This window comes from Paralichthys olivaceus, chromosome 11 (genome assembly GCF_024713975.1).
Source record: "Paralichthys olivaceus isolate ysfri-2021 chromosome 11, ASM2471397v2, whole genome shotgun sequence".
In the NCBI taxonomy this organism is placed as follows: Eukaryota; Metazoa; Chordata; class Actinopteri; order Pleuronectiformes; family Paralichthyidae; genus Paralichthys; species Paralichthys olivaceus.
This window is the reverse complement of record NC_091103.1, coordinates 2,577,833-2,593,194: the sequence shown is the minus strand read 5'-3', so window position 1 is coordinate 2,593,194 and position 15,362 is coordinate 2,577,833. Positions and strand designations below refer to the sequence as shown.

Below are 15,362 nucleotides of genomic sequence, written 5' to 3'. Positions count from 1 at the left end.
AGTTAATGTATGACCGAACGCCAGGTCCGCTGACCGGCTGCACACTGAGCCTGCTTTGATCCGACCTATTGTAAACAGTGAATGCTGGCCTTAGCCTAGTGCTTGGGCCAGAGGTTATCACGACACACTCACACACACACACGCACACACGCCCACGGACACACACTCTGACACACACTGGAGAGTGATAAAGTCTTCAGTGAGGTGGGTGGAGAGACGCCTTATCTGTCTCCAGTGGCCAAACATGCGGCTGGCTGTCAGTGACCCGAGGCCAGGTAAACAGACCTGGAGCTGATAACAGCTGTGAGGGGCTGAATGAGGACCAGAATGTGGATGAGCTCGGCCAAACTGGAGAGCTCTAGTCCCAGGGGTTAGAACGATGGCACTGTGATTCTGCTAAGCTTTGCAGCCGTTCAGCATCAGGTGTGATTCCAGTGATTCCTTTATCAAGGCCAATGGCATCAGTGCGTTTATACGTAACTGGGCTGCTACTGGCTTTACTGTAAGAACCTCATTTCAAACCACGTAGGACGTTAAAGAAACCTAGGTTGGTTTCTGAATTTTGGTAAAGTAGTAAAACGTCACAAAGAAGAAGTTTGTATCACTAATATGCTTAAAATAATAATAGTTCTAGTCATGTTATGGCTATTTAGAAATCTGTTCCCTGATGAGTCAACAGTTTGTCCAATCTCTAAAAAAACCCGGCGGCTCCACCTTTCAACTGAAAAGTGGATTACATGCCGTCGCTTCTTTACCGAGAACCTCCCGTCGTGTTGTGCATGTGTGAAGCGCAAACTATGGATAAACTCCTGCCAATTCTCTGGATTTCACCCGGAGGTCATGTTTGAAAACGGCTTCATTGTAACTTATTGGCACAAAATATGAACTTCTGACCGCTTCAGTCCTAGAATGTTAAAATATCGGAATATCCTTATACATTCACAAACCCAAACTTCTTATTTTAAAGCCGTCACTGTTATCTCTGCTACTCTTTCTGGTTTTAACTGATCAAAAGTTGGAATTTATAGATTCAATTCATGGTCTTGGCGATTTGGTATTTATTAGTCAAAATTAGTCTCGTTTATATATGAAATGTTGACCAAACCAAAATCTGCCCTGCTGAAAGTAAACTGTCAAACAATATGAAGCAAAGCATCAAAGCTGCAGACAACCACGAAATCCCAGTTTGACTTTCCTCGTTATTGATTACATCCCTATCCACGCTGTGTTGCAGACACTTGAGTTTAGTTTGCCCGTGTCTGTCTTTCCGTCCGTCCATCGTTGTCACATTCTTGTTCTGGTCTGTTGAACAGAGCTGGTGTCACAGACATAGCTGGGCACATTAAACACGCCTCCTTGGCATCACCCTGACTGTCAAGGATGCCATCGGAAACACGGTCTACAAAGTCTTCCAGCTTCTCCGGAATGCTACCTCCACACCGACGCACGCCTGTGACTGAATGCACTTACATTCCACCTTTTAAAGATAACATTTGGCCACTGTTTTATATCCTGCATGGCAACGCTATGACTGTACAATCACAGCCGTCCTTCAGGTAAACCCCCCTGCCTGATAATTCAACACTAAAGTCAACTCATCCATTTACAGTGGGAGCTCTGACAGGTCAATTATGGCCAATTACGGAGCACACAAAGTAGCCCTTTCTCATCCCCAAGGCTTCGCTAATCTGCCACAGCAGAGGTCAGGCCTCCTCTTTCACTCATCTTTGTGAAGTAAAGTAACTGTCTGGTATGCAGAGGATACCCCATTAACTGTCATTGCTGGGGACAATTACCTCGTCTGACCTGGCAAAAGATTAGAAAGGCCCGCAGGTACAGAGCTGTCTGTCTGACCGCAGGACTGTCTTACTGGCTGAGGAGGCTGAGGAGACATTCCTTATCTTCACTTTCTCCTGGACCTTTTCCCTTCATTTTTCTCCAGTCCCGTCCACTTTTAAGCCGTCTCTTTAATGTCGAAAGATGGATGCTGTTCACATCAGCGGTATGTCACCTCGGTCCTTTGTGCTTTTTCATTTTCTCTCTCCCGCTCTCCTTTGCTTGTGTTGTCTCTCGCAGCCTATCTGTCTGGTTTCCTGCATGTCAAACATGCACAGAGAGATCCTATCTTCCCAAGTGTCTGCTCCCAAACCAACAAAGGACGCCAGCAGCTCTTTAGTTTTTCTTAGCCATCTATTGTACTACCAAACAAGCTCACAGCACATTATCACCTTTGCCAAAAGCTATTGTCCAATCCTCCCACACTGGTTAACTTTTGTCATGCACTCCGAACAATGTGTTTATCTGTGTGATAAACACTAAAGTTCGATGCTGTTTATTCCCATTGTGCATATTTCTCTGTGTTGAGTAGTGAAGAAAATGATACGGTAAGGTTTGTGCCTGATTTCAAATACTTCACTTCTGGACAACATGGCGGTGTGGAGAAGCTAAATGGAGCTGCCAAAACCAAATCTGGACCAAACATGTGAGCATAAGGGAGCATGTCGAAGGCTGGTTACAATTGTACTGCCAGGGAAAGTGTAGTCATCTATACTGGAATTTGCAAACAATGAGTTGAAACCTAGCTCGGAATTATAATCCCAGACTCTTGTGGTTTCCTTTCAGATGCTTATTTGTAGAACATGCATTGCATTTGTCTTTCTTACACGTTTTTACTAAATCTCATCGGTTGTAAACGAGAACTTTAACATCAACAAGTTCAGGCAATGGATCTTCAGTTAAGGAGTGTCAGTTCTGGACGTTCTCTCTCTCATCCTCCTCCTATAGCCACCCTCTGTCCTCTGATCTCTGTACCTGTTCTGTCTCTGTCCAGGTCCAGGACATCTGTTTCAGCCCGGACAGTCGCTGGGTAGCAATCAGCACCCTTCGCGGCACAACCCACGTCTTTCCCATCAACCCCTACGGTGGTGCACCCTGTGCACGGACACACATGTCCCCGCGGGTTGTCAACCGGATGTCCCGCTTTCAAAAGAGTGCCGGCCTGGAGGAGATTGAGCAGGAGCTGAACAGGGCGGCTGCGCTAGGAGGAGGCATCGGAGGAGGTGGTTGTATCCTGGGCGGAGGAGGAGGCATAGGGGGACGCTGTAGTCCCATACCAGGCCTGTCCAGCAGCCCCTCTGGGTCTCCACTGCACGGTGGGTTTACTGATGTTGTGTGTCTCTAGAATCTTGAATTATGGAAAGAAAGATAGAAAGATTATGGAAAAAATGATTTTCAGTCCTGATGTTACCAAACTAGCGAAAGACAGCAACGACTGCACCTCCTCATAATTTGCAAAATACTCCCCGTGGTCATTTAGCTGTGACAGTAGAGTCATCACCTAATTTCACACATTGACTCTGTAAAATATATATTTTCAAATATGTTCAGCGGGGATTCGTGTGTTCAGAACAACCGATGGTCAAATATAAACATTTAAAAGTTTCATCAACTGATTTCAGACATGCAGAAATCGTATTGGAGACATTGATATCTTGGCCTTGTTGTGCTGAACATTAACTTGGCTGTTCGCCAGATTCATTCATGGTTTATTGGGTCATAAAAAGTCAGAAGCTAGCGTGAATTGTCTCATTGTAACTCAGGAGCCTCAGGTGACGCATTGTGATGGTTTACTACATCTGACTAACAGTCCTCATTGGAGAGATTAGCAGCAATGATATGGAACCGACACTAGACTTGTTATGAAACTGAAAAAAACCTTTTGAAATGAATTATTCACAGTTGTATTAATACAGTTCTGGATCCAAGGCTCAGATTTATTATCACCAGCTGACAGTTCAGATCCACCATAACTTCACACCGTCAATAGAGTCATTGAAAGCATTTATTTTGAGTTGGTCTAGTTCGTACGTTGTAAACGAGAGTCTTTATGTATGTGTAGCTCTATTTAGTGTACAGTCATCTCACCAGCGTGTGTGTGTCTGTGCGAGTGTGTGTGTGTTTCCAGTGACTGGTAATCTCAGTAGCTCTTTTCCAGGGACTCTGATCTGTCTGCCACAACCTTGTTTGTCAAACACCATTGCAGGCAGCTCGCACTGTCTGTGTGTCCCTAGCTGACATAGACACACACACACTGGTAAACACACACTTTGTGTCAGCTGCACCGCTTGACCCCAGAGGTGTTACTCAGTGTAAAATATCACAGTTCTCATTAATCACGGGTTTCCAAGAAAATCCCTGAGCTTTGGTAGGGTCAGGTGGAGAACTTGATAAACACTTCAGAGAACCAAATAACTGGAATTTGACCAGACGCCGATTTAACATATTGTAGTAGAATATATTCTTAAGCTTTTTTCTATGTTTTACAGAAGTGGAAATTAGATTTCTAACTCTCGCTCTAACAATTCAGAGTGAGAGTGTCAGAAAATGTTTCTATTATTTAGATGAGTTTTCAAAACCACTGCTGGTGCTGTGTAAGAAAACAAATTACTGTTCTGTTTTTTTTTTTTTTTTTGCAATATGAAATAATCGTGATAGAAAACTTTGTATGACCAAAATATACTTTTCCCATGAGCTGTTCTCAGGCTGGAAGGGTTCACACGGGCCCAAATAGGTGACAGAAGATGCTGGGATCAGGGTGGGGTCAGGGTCAAGTCATATTGTTATTGCCTGCCCCCAGAATTTGCCCTGCACCCCCCCCCGCCACATACACATACACACTCTTGAAAAATGGCACCCCCGCTTCCTATTTCCTTCCTGTCTTCCTTGTCTAGACCCAAACCCTTCTGTAACCCCGACACTAAAACACACACACACACACACATTCCTCCACACTGCGAGTGAAAAATAGGCCATCAAACATTAAAAGGATGTCTGACTTTGGAGCGTCACCGCTCTGTGATGAGAGACGGAGAGGGACAGGTACATCAAAGTGGTATAGGAGGTGAAAGTGAGTGAGCAAAGTAATGAGGTGCAATTGAGAAAAATGAAGGAGAGATAGAGCAGGCGAAGGGGAGGAGGGCGGCAGGCCCAGGGAGAGAAAGATAAGTTTGTAGTAGCAGCGCTGAAAGCCAGGGTCTCGAGGAGCGTGGTCGTAAATCACACTTTTGTTTCAAAGGAGGGCATTAGGGCCACCTGTCAACAATTAGTCCTCACAGTGATACCTCACTGAGTGCGTGTGCATGTGCGTGTGTGTGTGTGTACGTACACTCGATGTGGATAAACGATCTATGAGACTTTTAATGTTTTTAATGTTCAAATCTGAAAAGGCTCAAATCAAAGATCACAGTTGTAGTAGCAGTGGTGAAGAGTTGTTTGGACTCTTCAGGAGCAAATTGAAGGTTTTCATAACTCTTAATATCTTGCAGTGTATCGTGTAGTCCACAGGAAATTGAAGTCAGGTTTCACACCGCTTTCATCCAGGTGTTAATTCAAACCATACGGACACTACCTCACTGATAAAAAGTCCCTTACTGTGTGAACTATGAGGCATAGTTCACATGTTGTGTACTCGTAGTGTTACAGTCTCATGTATTAATCCCCCCCCCCCCCCCGTGTCTAAAGTTCAACATGTTACACTGACCGTGGTTTTTTTTTTGTAAAATGAGACTCTAACATGACAAAATACATGTTTCTGAAAGCACCTGCTCATTAAAAAAAGCTCTTTACCACAGAAACAAACAGAATAAAGTGTGATTCAGGGCTTGTGTTTAATGTTTAATATAGTATAGCTGATCCGTGCATTATGGAAGTGTAGTTCAATAAAAGGTTTATTAGTATAAGCTCTAGGTTTAGCTGATAAACTGCCAAGTTGGTAAAAGAAGACCAGGGTAAGAAAATTCAAAGCTCAGTTTCTTGTCTTTTAATTAATTCTGAATCTAGGACGTAATGAGTCATGAATTCCACAATTTACGCAGCAACGAGCTTGTAATGTACACACAGGTTTTCACAACCCTCCGACCTTTATTACTCACTTCTCCCTGCAAGTTAGGGACACTAAAAGTTTATTCGAACGTGACCTGCACGTAAAATCCGGAGAATTGGGTCCAGACTTAATCCGCAGTTTGCTTTTCACACATGCACGACGCAGCGGGAGGTTCTCTGCACAGACACTTTCAGCAGACAGAGGCAGGAAGTAACATATTTCTTCCGCTGCAGGGATCACGGGATGTTATTTACAGCACTTCTACACCAGCGTCGCAGCGTCCCGTCCCCTCATAGCTTTATGTGTAATGCATCAAAGCATGGATCTGTTATTATGGCCTTTACACAAAGTGTAAATCCTGCTCGGAGTTTTGTTTCGTTGAAATTGGTGCGATTAGTTTTTTAAGCCTTTTAGTTCGTTTTATATATATTTTACATTTTTACATTCACAGAGTGTATTGTGGAGTAAAAAAAGTGCAGTAATCTAAAGCCAAACGCAAGATTTGTCGTGCGTCGGATAATAAATTAAACTCTTACCAACCAAAACAAGATGATTGTCACCCTCAAGAGCAGCCATGTATTTACACGGAGCAACAGTAAGAAGAGGCACACAGCACAGTGGGTCATTAACAGTTCACCAGGGAGCTCTGTGAGGGGTTAGGTCATGTAGGTCTCCTGGTGTCTGTTATTTGGAAGATAAATCGGCTCCAACACATCCTGCCACATGTAAATTTAGAAATGCACCAGCCCTCAACTGCTGCCGCCACCAGCATTGATAAAAACTCCATAATTTGAGCAGTTTTCACCGGATGCAAAACACACTGGAGTCGCATTTGCTTTTGTTTTCCGGCTTCCGCTGGTTTTTGCGAGTCGGGTGTGAATTTTGGGCAGTGAGGGCGGTTTTGTGTGGCTGGCAGAGAGCGGGCAGGGTGAGGCAAGCCGGGGGCCGGGCCACCTAGCCACAACAGCTGCTCTGTGATTGTCGCCAGTGAGGACAGCATTGATTTTTGGGAAGGAACTGTAGAAAAGTACACATCCTTCTCAAAGCTGCCAGCCCAGGCCGCCGGCACACCTAAAAATAGAGGCTGCAATTGGCCGTCTTCTTGTCACTGTTAAAATCTGCAAAGGCTATTTGCGTCCCTTTTCTCTCCCAACTTCTTTTTCCTCCAGGCTTTTCCTCTGTGTGATCAATGTATTGTGATTTGAGGTGATGACCCATAATGTGAACGTCCCACACTGTAAAATGTGGTTTGTCTGCGGCCCAGTGCATACAAGGCTAAATTAGTGAGTGCAGTTTCTCTGCACAGGGCAGAGGTTATTGAGGCTATAGCAGGCACATGGCAGCCACTGTAGAGTTTTATTATTCAGATGTTTTTCAGATCCAGCCACAGCACTGTATAATGCTGCTCTCTGCACTGCACACAGGTTTTCAGCAACTTGATCATAATAATCTAAAAACCATCTTTGATTCTTCACTTGACCTGAGTTCATATTTCGCTCTCGAGGGCTCCACTTTGCCCTTGAGTGCTGTCGTCGGATGTGAAACTTTTATCTGCTGATTTTTTTCAAACCTGCGTTGTGAGGGACCGTTAAATTCTGTCCTTTTCTGGGACACCTCTATGTACGGCAGTTCTGACGTTTGGCGTAAATGTCCCATGTGGCGTTTTTCAACATGCATGGGTGACTTTTGTGTGTACACACGGCGCTGGTCACACACTTCCCAACTGTAAAACATCAACACGAAGCTATTAGTCAGTGCAACAGATTTGTTTCCTCACCGAGCTGAAGCCCTGGTGGTCCGATCATAGGGCCATCTGGGCCCTGGCGCTGGTTCAGAGAGAGGGGGAGGCAGAAAACAAGGTGTGACGGGAAACTGTTAATTCACATGTTGATAAAGGGACACTTCCTTTCTGCTATTAGAGGCTGACGGCTTGCTTATTTGGGTTTGGACTTTTGTTTTATCTCGCCTCCCTCCTCCCACCAACGCTCCCCTTCGTCAGTCATCGTCCTGTGGTGAAAAACACCAATGCTGTGCTGTGGTCGATGCCAAGGAAACATTACCTCATAACTGCTGGCGTGTGACACGTATGTACTTGGCCTCGCTCTGACCTTGTTTTTGACAGTATAGTTACTGTAAGTTAAACAGTTACAGAGCACGGTCAGAGATGTTGAAATGTTTCACACAGACACTGGATGGCTTCAGCAGAGCAGTTTAGCATGTTTTAATTTCACACATGTGTAAACAGTATGAAACTGCGAGATCGATGACTCGTTCAGATTTCAGTCATCGTGAGGAGCTGTCTGCCGCGGATTAGCGTCCAGAACTGAGTCACACCGAACCAGCGTTCTCACCGCAGACCCAAATCTGCACCTTGTTTTATATCTTAACTTTGTCTTTGTCTTCTACTTTACATGTCTCGGTGTTTGTATACATATATACATGTACATACGTGTAACCGGACAGTATCAGCTCCCTCAGCAGGTAAAGTTCACTCAGTCCTCTTAGAATTGTAGATGTTGACATTTTCCTTCTTTCTTTCCTTCTTCAGCACTTTAAGGACTTTAGACCATAATTACTTTAGGTTGAAACTGAAATAAATGCATTTAACGTTCAAATATAAATTCTTTATCATTAAAAAAAATGTAATATTAAAATGAATGCATCAATTTTTTCTGGACAATCCAACTTTTACTGCATTAAGGCCAAAAGGTATTAAATCAATCTGACCTCAGAGCAGTGCTCGTCATTAGTTTATACCAGTCGCCGCTTACTCAGCTCAATATATTGTTATCACATGTTCTTTCATTGAAGCTCTGCTGATTTTCTATAATGTAGTTTTTCATGAAATAAAAACCCAGTGAGAACTCACTGAGGATTCTGTGGCTTAACACATTATCTCTTTGACCTTGTCATACATCTTACATACATACACACACACACACACACACACTAACCACTGACTTCAGACATTTGTATCGTGCTTCTGTGTCTCAGCTTTAAATAAACAGGAGCCGTCAGAGAAGCCAAAATATAAATTTGTGGAATAATTTGTAAAAATACAGGAAGACACTAGTATTCATATATTTCAGTTTAACTGGGATGAAACATTATGTAAAGGCAGTTTTTCCACAGTGACAGTGGCGGCCCTGTGTTTTAGTACCAGAGTCGTCCTCCATGTGGTGCTGTGTGGTCAGGATTCCCAGCAGCGAGCAGAGGGAGGAGCGGGGCAGAGGCGGAGGGGAGAGCACTTGTAAAGATTGAGCTGTGGAGGGTTTTTGCCTTGATGCAAATCTAACAACAGAGACATTTCTCCATCTTTTTTTTTTTTTTTTTTTTTTTATGAATGGTCACTTCCTCCAGCTTAAACAACTTGCAGCCCTTGTTTGGAGTTCTTTTAAAAAAAAACACTGTTAAAAAAAAAAAGCTTTTGTGTAGTATGTAGAGACTTCATAGTCACAATCTTTTCTTTCTGGCATTTTCTTCCCTTTTTTGGTATTATTTTTGGAACGTAGAAAAACTGAAAAAGCTTTTTTCTTTTCTTTTTTTTTTTTACTGTGGATGGTAACATTCAGATAATTTACTTTTTTTAAAACTGCTTTCTCTCTTTCTTTTTTTTTTTTTTTTTAACCCTCAGCAGTGATTGTTCTGATAATTGCTTTACTGTATTTGGCACAGAATCCAGCATCACAGTCAAATCCTCAATAATTTAACCTTTAGATTACTGGTCAGCAGGAAACAGGAAATGGTAAACAGCTTTCTAAAGAGGAGGAGATGTTCTTTAAAAGCATTTTTCCCTCAACCTGCCACACAGTGAAGAGGATTAGGGTTGGAACATTACTCTCTACGTTTGATTTAACAGTTTTCTTGCCCTCAAAGGTAAACTCACGTTCGCAGCTTGTTTTTTTTTTTTATTTGTTTAGCTCTTTTTTTTTTTTTTTCCCCTTCCTCCGGTAGGCTTCTCCCTGTGGTCGGCAGAGGAGCCAGAGCTCAGCTCGGCTTGTGTCAGTAAACGGAGAACTCAGCGCAAAACCACACTGCAATCGAACAAGCTGTTTACCCTGAAAATTAGCCTTCCCCTGTACTTTTAGGGCTTTTAAAGCAACCAAAAATACACAGTGCGAGGAATATGTATCTTGGCTGGCAGTCGTGCTCCGTCAGAGGCCTCTGTCCTTTTTATATGGACCCTAATAACTCAATCTCCACAACCACTAAACCCTCTTAACACCGGGTGCTTGCCGCTGCACTCATCATTATTTGATTTGCAAAATTGTAAGGTAGAGATAAAGAAATAAAGCTGGCTTGCCATTACACACAGACGCACTTGTGGCTTCCAGCTTATTGCCTGCCATGTGAAAAGTGCACACTCTGAAAAGCCAAAGCCTTCCATTGTCACACAATCAATGGGCTTTACATCCCGCCTTTGTGCTGCGCCACGTGTGGATCCTCTTTACGTGTTTTTGTTTTACTCTCATTTCACTTTTATTTATTTTTTGTGTGTGTGTGCGTGTCCCTGACTCGTGAGAAGTGTTAATTTTACACTATTTATCGGAATGAACAGCTCCAATAGCAAGTTATCGTTTGTTAAAGACACACTGTAGATTAAATACAACACAAACTTGACTCCTTGTACTTTATAAAATGTTTGAAAACAACACTAAATATAGATTCGGCTTTCCTCGTGTAATTTAATTTCCTGCATGTTGCTCATTGCAATGTGTTAACAACTCCCGTGAGTCACCAGTGTGTCTGTGAAACACATTCATACACATTTAGTCAAAGACATATTCTCCTTAATAGAAACCTCAGATAATCTGAACTGAAACCAAAAGTATTTCTGTTACAGGAATTGATTCGAGGGTAAATGTGATTTAGTTCTAGTAAAGGCAGATTACCAGATTATTATCTTAATAATATTTGAGCAGTGACCTCATGGATTTACATTCTGCGACCCTGAACAGAAACCTTGTCCATTTCCTGTTTACTCATGTCACGTCTAAGTGTTTTTGACACGTCATTTATTTAGACTGGGGTGCTGTCAAAACTCAGACGGCTAATTTCGGATCAAAGTGGCCTCGTCGTCGTTGTTACTGGTTTCTCAGATGGAGCTTCTGTCACAGCTGCATGTGACTGTGATGTCAGTCAGTCAGCATTAGATCAGCGTCATTTTGAAATGGAGGAATTAAATCAGATCTATATGTGTGTGTGTGTGTGTGTGTGTGCAGTGTAGAACACGACATGGCTGTGTGATGTTTGATTATTAATGCAGATGGAGCTGCTGTGATAGAATACTTAACAAAATACCAGTGAAGGAGAAGAGCCAACCTCCCTCTGCAGGAACATCACTTTTCGTCAGTGGTAGAATATTTGACCTGATGATTTTCATGCAGTTGCTCAGAAACACATCGTCGGACGTGACTGTGACATCAGCACAGGCTGGTCATTATCTCCTCTCTCTCTCTCTCTCTCTCTCTCTCTCTCTCTCTTATTGTTTGCTGTCTCTCGGAGCATTGAGTTATAACAGGAGTTGCAGTTAAACCCAGACGGACGCAGCCGTTCTGCTGTCTGACCAGGGAGGTCGGCTCAGGAGGCTTCATCTCATTAAGCTCAAACACTCACTGGCACACACGTCGACTTGAGCCTCACTTATAATTTATATATATTTTTTTTTTTTAAAAAGCAGTGATCCCTAAATTGTTCATTCAAAATATTGTTTCACACAAAATACATGAATTTCTTGTGTTGCAGTAAAAACAAATGTTGTCATCGTCTGCATCTTCTTTTTGCTGCCATGCTTCATGTGTTATTGTTTGACATCTGGCGTCCACATGAAATAATTGAAAAATATCGTACAAACTGCTCCTATTATTATTTTAAGATGAGCCTGAGGCCATTATTTTATTGTCCAACAAAAAAAAACATCCTCGACATATTTAAGAAGCTTTCTGCTTCCTGTGGTATCATTCTAATTTAAATCCTTATTTCTGAAAACACAATGAACATGATAAAAAAAAAAAACACTTCGATATATAATATATATATTAAATCAACCTAAAATCATTCACATTCTTTTTTTATTTGACAAATCTTAAAGTTTAATTGTCAAAAACAACAACAACATGTTTGACTTCTGTTAGAAAAAGATTTTTATATAATAAATAAATATATTTTATATAGTATATATATACATATACACATGTGTCACATTTGACATTCTGCATGTACAAACGTGTGCATGTTATTTAATATATTTTTTTAATAATTGCACTGCTCATAAAAGTCTTTTCTTTCATCAAAGTTCCCACTAAGTCACGTTCGACTGAGAGAAAACAGTAGAACAGAGAAACCGTCTAATGCTTCCTCTCCTCGTGCTCCTGCTCCCTCTAAATTGGTTTGTAAGTGTGTATGCTGTGTACGTGCATCTGTGTGTTAGTGTGCAATACCCAACCCTCTCTCTCTCTCTCTCTCTCTCTCTCTGTCTCTCACACACACACACATTCATTTCACCCTCCTCTACCTTCCCCCCCCCCACCCTCTCCTGCTTTCCCAAACATCCAATCATTGGCCATAACCCGCCCCTCTTTACTGTGAGGTACTAGCTCCTTGACCCAAATCAGATGATGTCTACACACAGACACACACACACACAGAGACACACACACACACACAAACACATATGGTTGGAGTGTGGGTGTCATCTGATCCAGTGGAGCTGGCTGACCCCCTCCCAGCTCTTCTTGCTGGCGACTCAGCCCTGTCTGATGAGGCCTTATAAATACTGACATGCTGTAAACTTGTAGATCTGATTTCAGGGTGCTGTTTGTGCGTGTGAACGTTTGTCGGGAAAACTGCAAGTGTGTGTGTTTTTTTTTTGTTTTTAAACATGTATGTTCCACTTCTGTTTTGCGGTATTTTAAAAATTTTTTTTTCTTCTGTCCCTCTCAGCCTCCAGTTCTACCTCTTCGTCACGACACAGACTCCTCTGGGGTCGGAACCAGCTATTAGTTTTACTCACTTTAAAATCTCATATCTTTTTTAAAACTCTCTCTAGTTTTATAATGGCGTTTAAAAAAATAATGACTTGGGAATTTTTCTTTTGCTATTGTCGAGCATCTTTTTTTTCTTTTTTTTTTTTTTTTTGACATGAGAAACAGCAATAAAAATACAAAACGTTGAGAAAATGTTCCCAAATAGGGCTGTTAATAAAAGCTCCCCACTAGCTTTCGATTTGGGAGCGGGGGACCGGGCAGGAAGCCATTTTCACACAGGCCGTCCTGACCTCGACTCTTTGCTTAGACTGAAAATAGCAGAAGAGCAAGTTTGGTGTACAAAGAGACGAGAGTGGTTTTGGGGAGGAGGGGTGGTGGTGGTGGTGGTGGTGGTGAGGAACTGAGGAGATAGATCCCTCTGCCACAATGTTACCTGAGAGAGAAAGAAAAAAGGAAGGAGGAGGGGGAAGAAAGGACCTGATGGTTTTTCCACCAGTCTCCTGATTCCTCTGTGACAGTAAATCTTGTGAAGTTTATTTTCTTTGCAGCATCTGTGTTTTATAAGGGCTCTTTTAATTTGTTTTTACTCTGTCCAGTGGGGGATCCCCGCTCCTTCTTTTTTTTTTTCTTCTTCTTCTTCATCTTCCCCCTTTTGTGTTCGACCCTTTTTAGCCTTCCCCTCCGTCCATCTCTCTTTCTTCCTCTCTCCTCCCGTCTGTGTTTTTTCTCTCACCCTGTCTGTCCTCATCCTGTGGAAGTGAGTGTTTTAATAATGATACTTTGGGGATCTGGGATGGCAGAGCAGCTTTCTTCTCCTGCAAAGAAAGACCTCAGTCTCCCCGCCCTCCCTCAGCCTCCGTCTTTCTCTTCTCCCCTTCTTTAATCCCTCCCTCCTTTAACATCAAGCAATGAATGGTGGAAAGTGGGGAGAGACTGATACTGGTTTACCGATATTAGTCATTGAACAACTATATCAAATTTGGGAGCCGGTAAGTTCCTGTGCTTCACTACGAGTGCTAGTTTCAAGTCAAATTAATTCAAAGAAAATATTAAATATAGGCTGTAAGGCCTGATTTAAATATAATCATGATTTATATATATATATATATATATGTGAGGCTTCTTTAATCTTTCAAAGTGATGACTCACAATACAGTGGGGAGAAGAGAAGTCGTGGTACCAAAGGAAACACTCCCTGTTCCTTATACTTTATTTTACTGTTCCATGAAACTCTGTCTCTCCGACTTTCTGTGTGATCGTCAGATTGAAGGTAATTGATTAACAATAATCTCAGCAGCATATTGTCGCCATGAATAAACGGAGAATCATCCCTTTTGACGTATTTTTCCAACTTAATCTAGCGCACCACCACAGCAGGTCGGTTCTGTTCCCTATAATTTATTCTAAATGGTTGGTTCACATTTTCATTATAATTGTCTGATTCTGTAAAATTGCATTTTTTCTATATTAAGGCACAGTGCAGCTGTGTTTTAGTGTCCTGCACTGTCGCTGTGATTTTTTTTTACGTGAAAAGTGGCGGCACAGTCTGGGACTCGTCTTTTTTTTCTGTCCACATCTTTATAAACACATAATCTGAATGTTTCGTTTCGTATACTCAGTGTTATTGGGATTAAATCTAATATTAATTAGTCTCTCTCTCCCTTTGTCATTGAAAAATCCCAATAAAAATGAAGAGAAATAATTCATTTAAACTTTAGTTTTATCGCTTTACTTGTGTTTCTCTTCCCCTCACAGTTTTAATATCATCTTCATGCCCAAGATCGTTTCTGATTCCCGGAGCATCACTTAGCGCCTCACCTGCCTCACCTGCCTCACCTGCCTCACCTGCTCCCTCAGCTCCCCCCCACAGCCCAGTTTGTCTCCGGTCCTTTCTGCTTGACTGGGTCACATTTGAATGATTCTGCCAGTGAGGGTGTTTCGGTGTTTGCGTGGAAACACGCTGTCTTCAGAGCTCGTTCTTTCACATGTCGAATCCTCACTGGAAGGTGCCTGCTTGTATTGGATGCAAATTGGGTATTAAAAGAGGGACGAGAAACATGAGATAGCGTGACAGGGAGCAGCTGAGGAGAGAGACAAAGTGCGAAGGCTTAATACGAGAAGAGAATGCAAATGCCGTTGAGGCGGGGAGGGATGGATGTACTGACGGAGGGATTGGATGGATGGAGGAGAGCTCGATGGATGGTCGGATTAAGGTGGAAAGAGAGATGAGGGTCAGGTGACGGTGTGACTTTTTGGCAGGGTCAGAGTTTTTCTCTGGACGACAGCGACAGAGCTGGATTTGCATTGATGGATCTTCTTTCCATGTGGATGTCGTGTATCAATGCTTGGGCAGATCACGCCCCGGTCGTTAATCAAATCATAGCCTTCGTCTAGAGCTATTTGTCTACCAGACGCTTCTCATCTGTCGACCTCGCTCTCTCTCTCTCTCTCTCCGTCTCTGTCCTTCACTTTGGTCGGCCTCTTCCCTCTCTGCC

General features: G+C 42.5%; 1 protein-coding gene across 4 annotated transcripts in view; it reads left to right on the top strand.

Moving 5' to 3' along the window:
- The window catches only part of bcas3 (BCAS3 microtubule associated cell migration factor), a 258,376-nt gene that overhangs the window by 54,873 nt on the left and 188,141 nt on the right, over positions 1-15,362 (top strand). For all 4 annotated transcript variants that reach the window (XM_069533987.1, XM_069533988.1, XM_069533989.1 and 1 more), the window contains exon 15: positions 2,831-3,152. In XM_069533987.1, the coding sequence (XP_069390088.1) occupies positions 2,831-3,152 (322 nt within the window). The remainder of the gene's footprint in view (positions 1-2,830; positions 3,153-15,362) is intronic.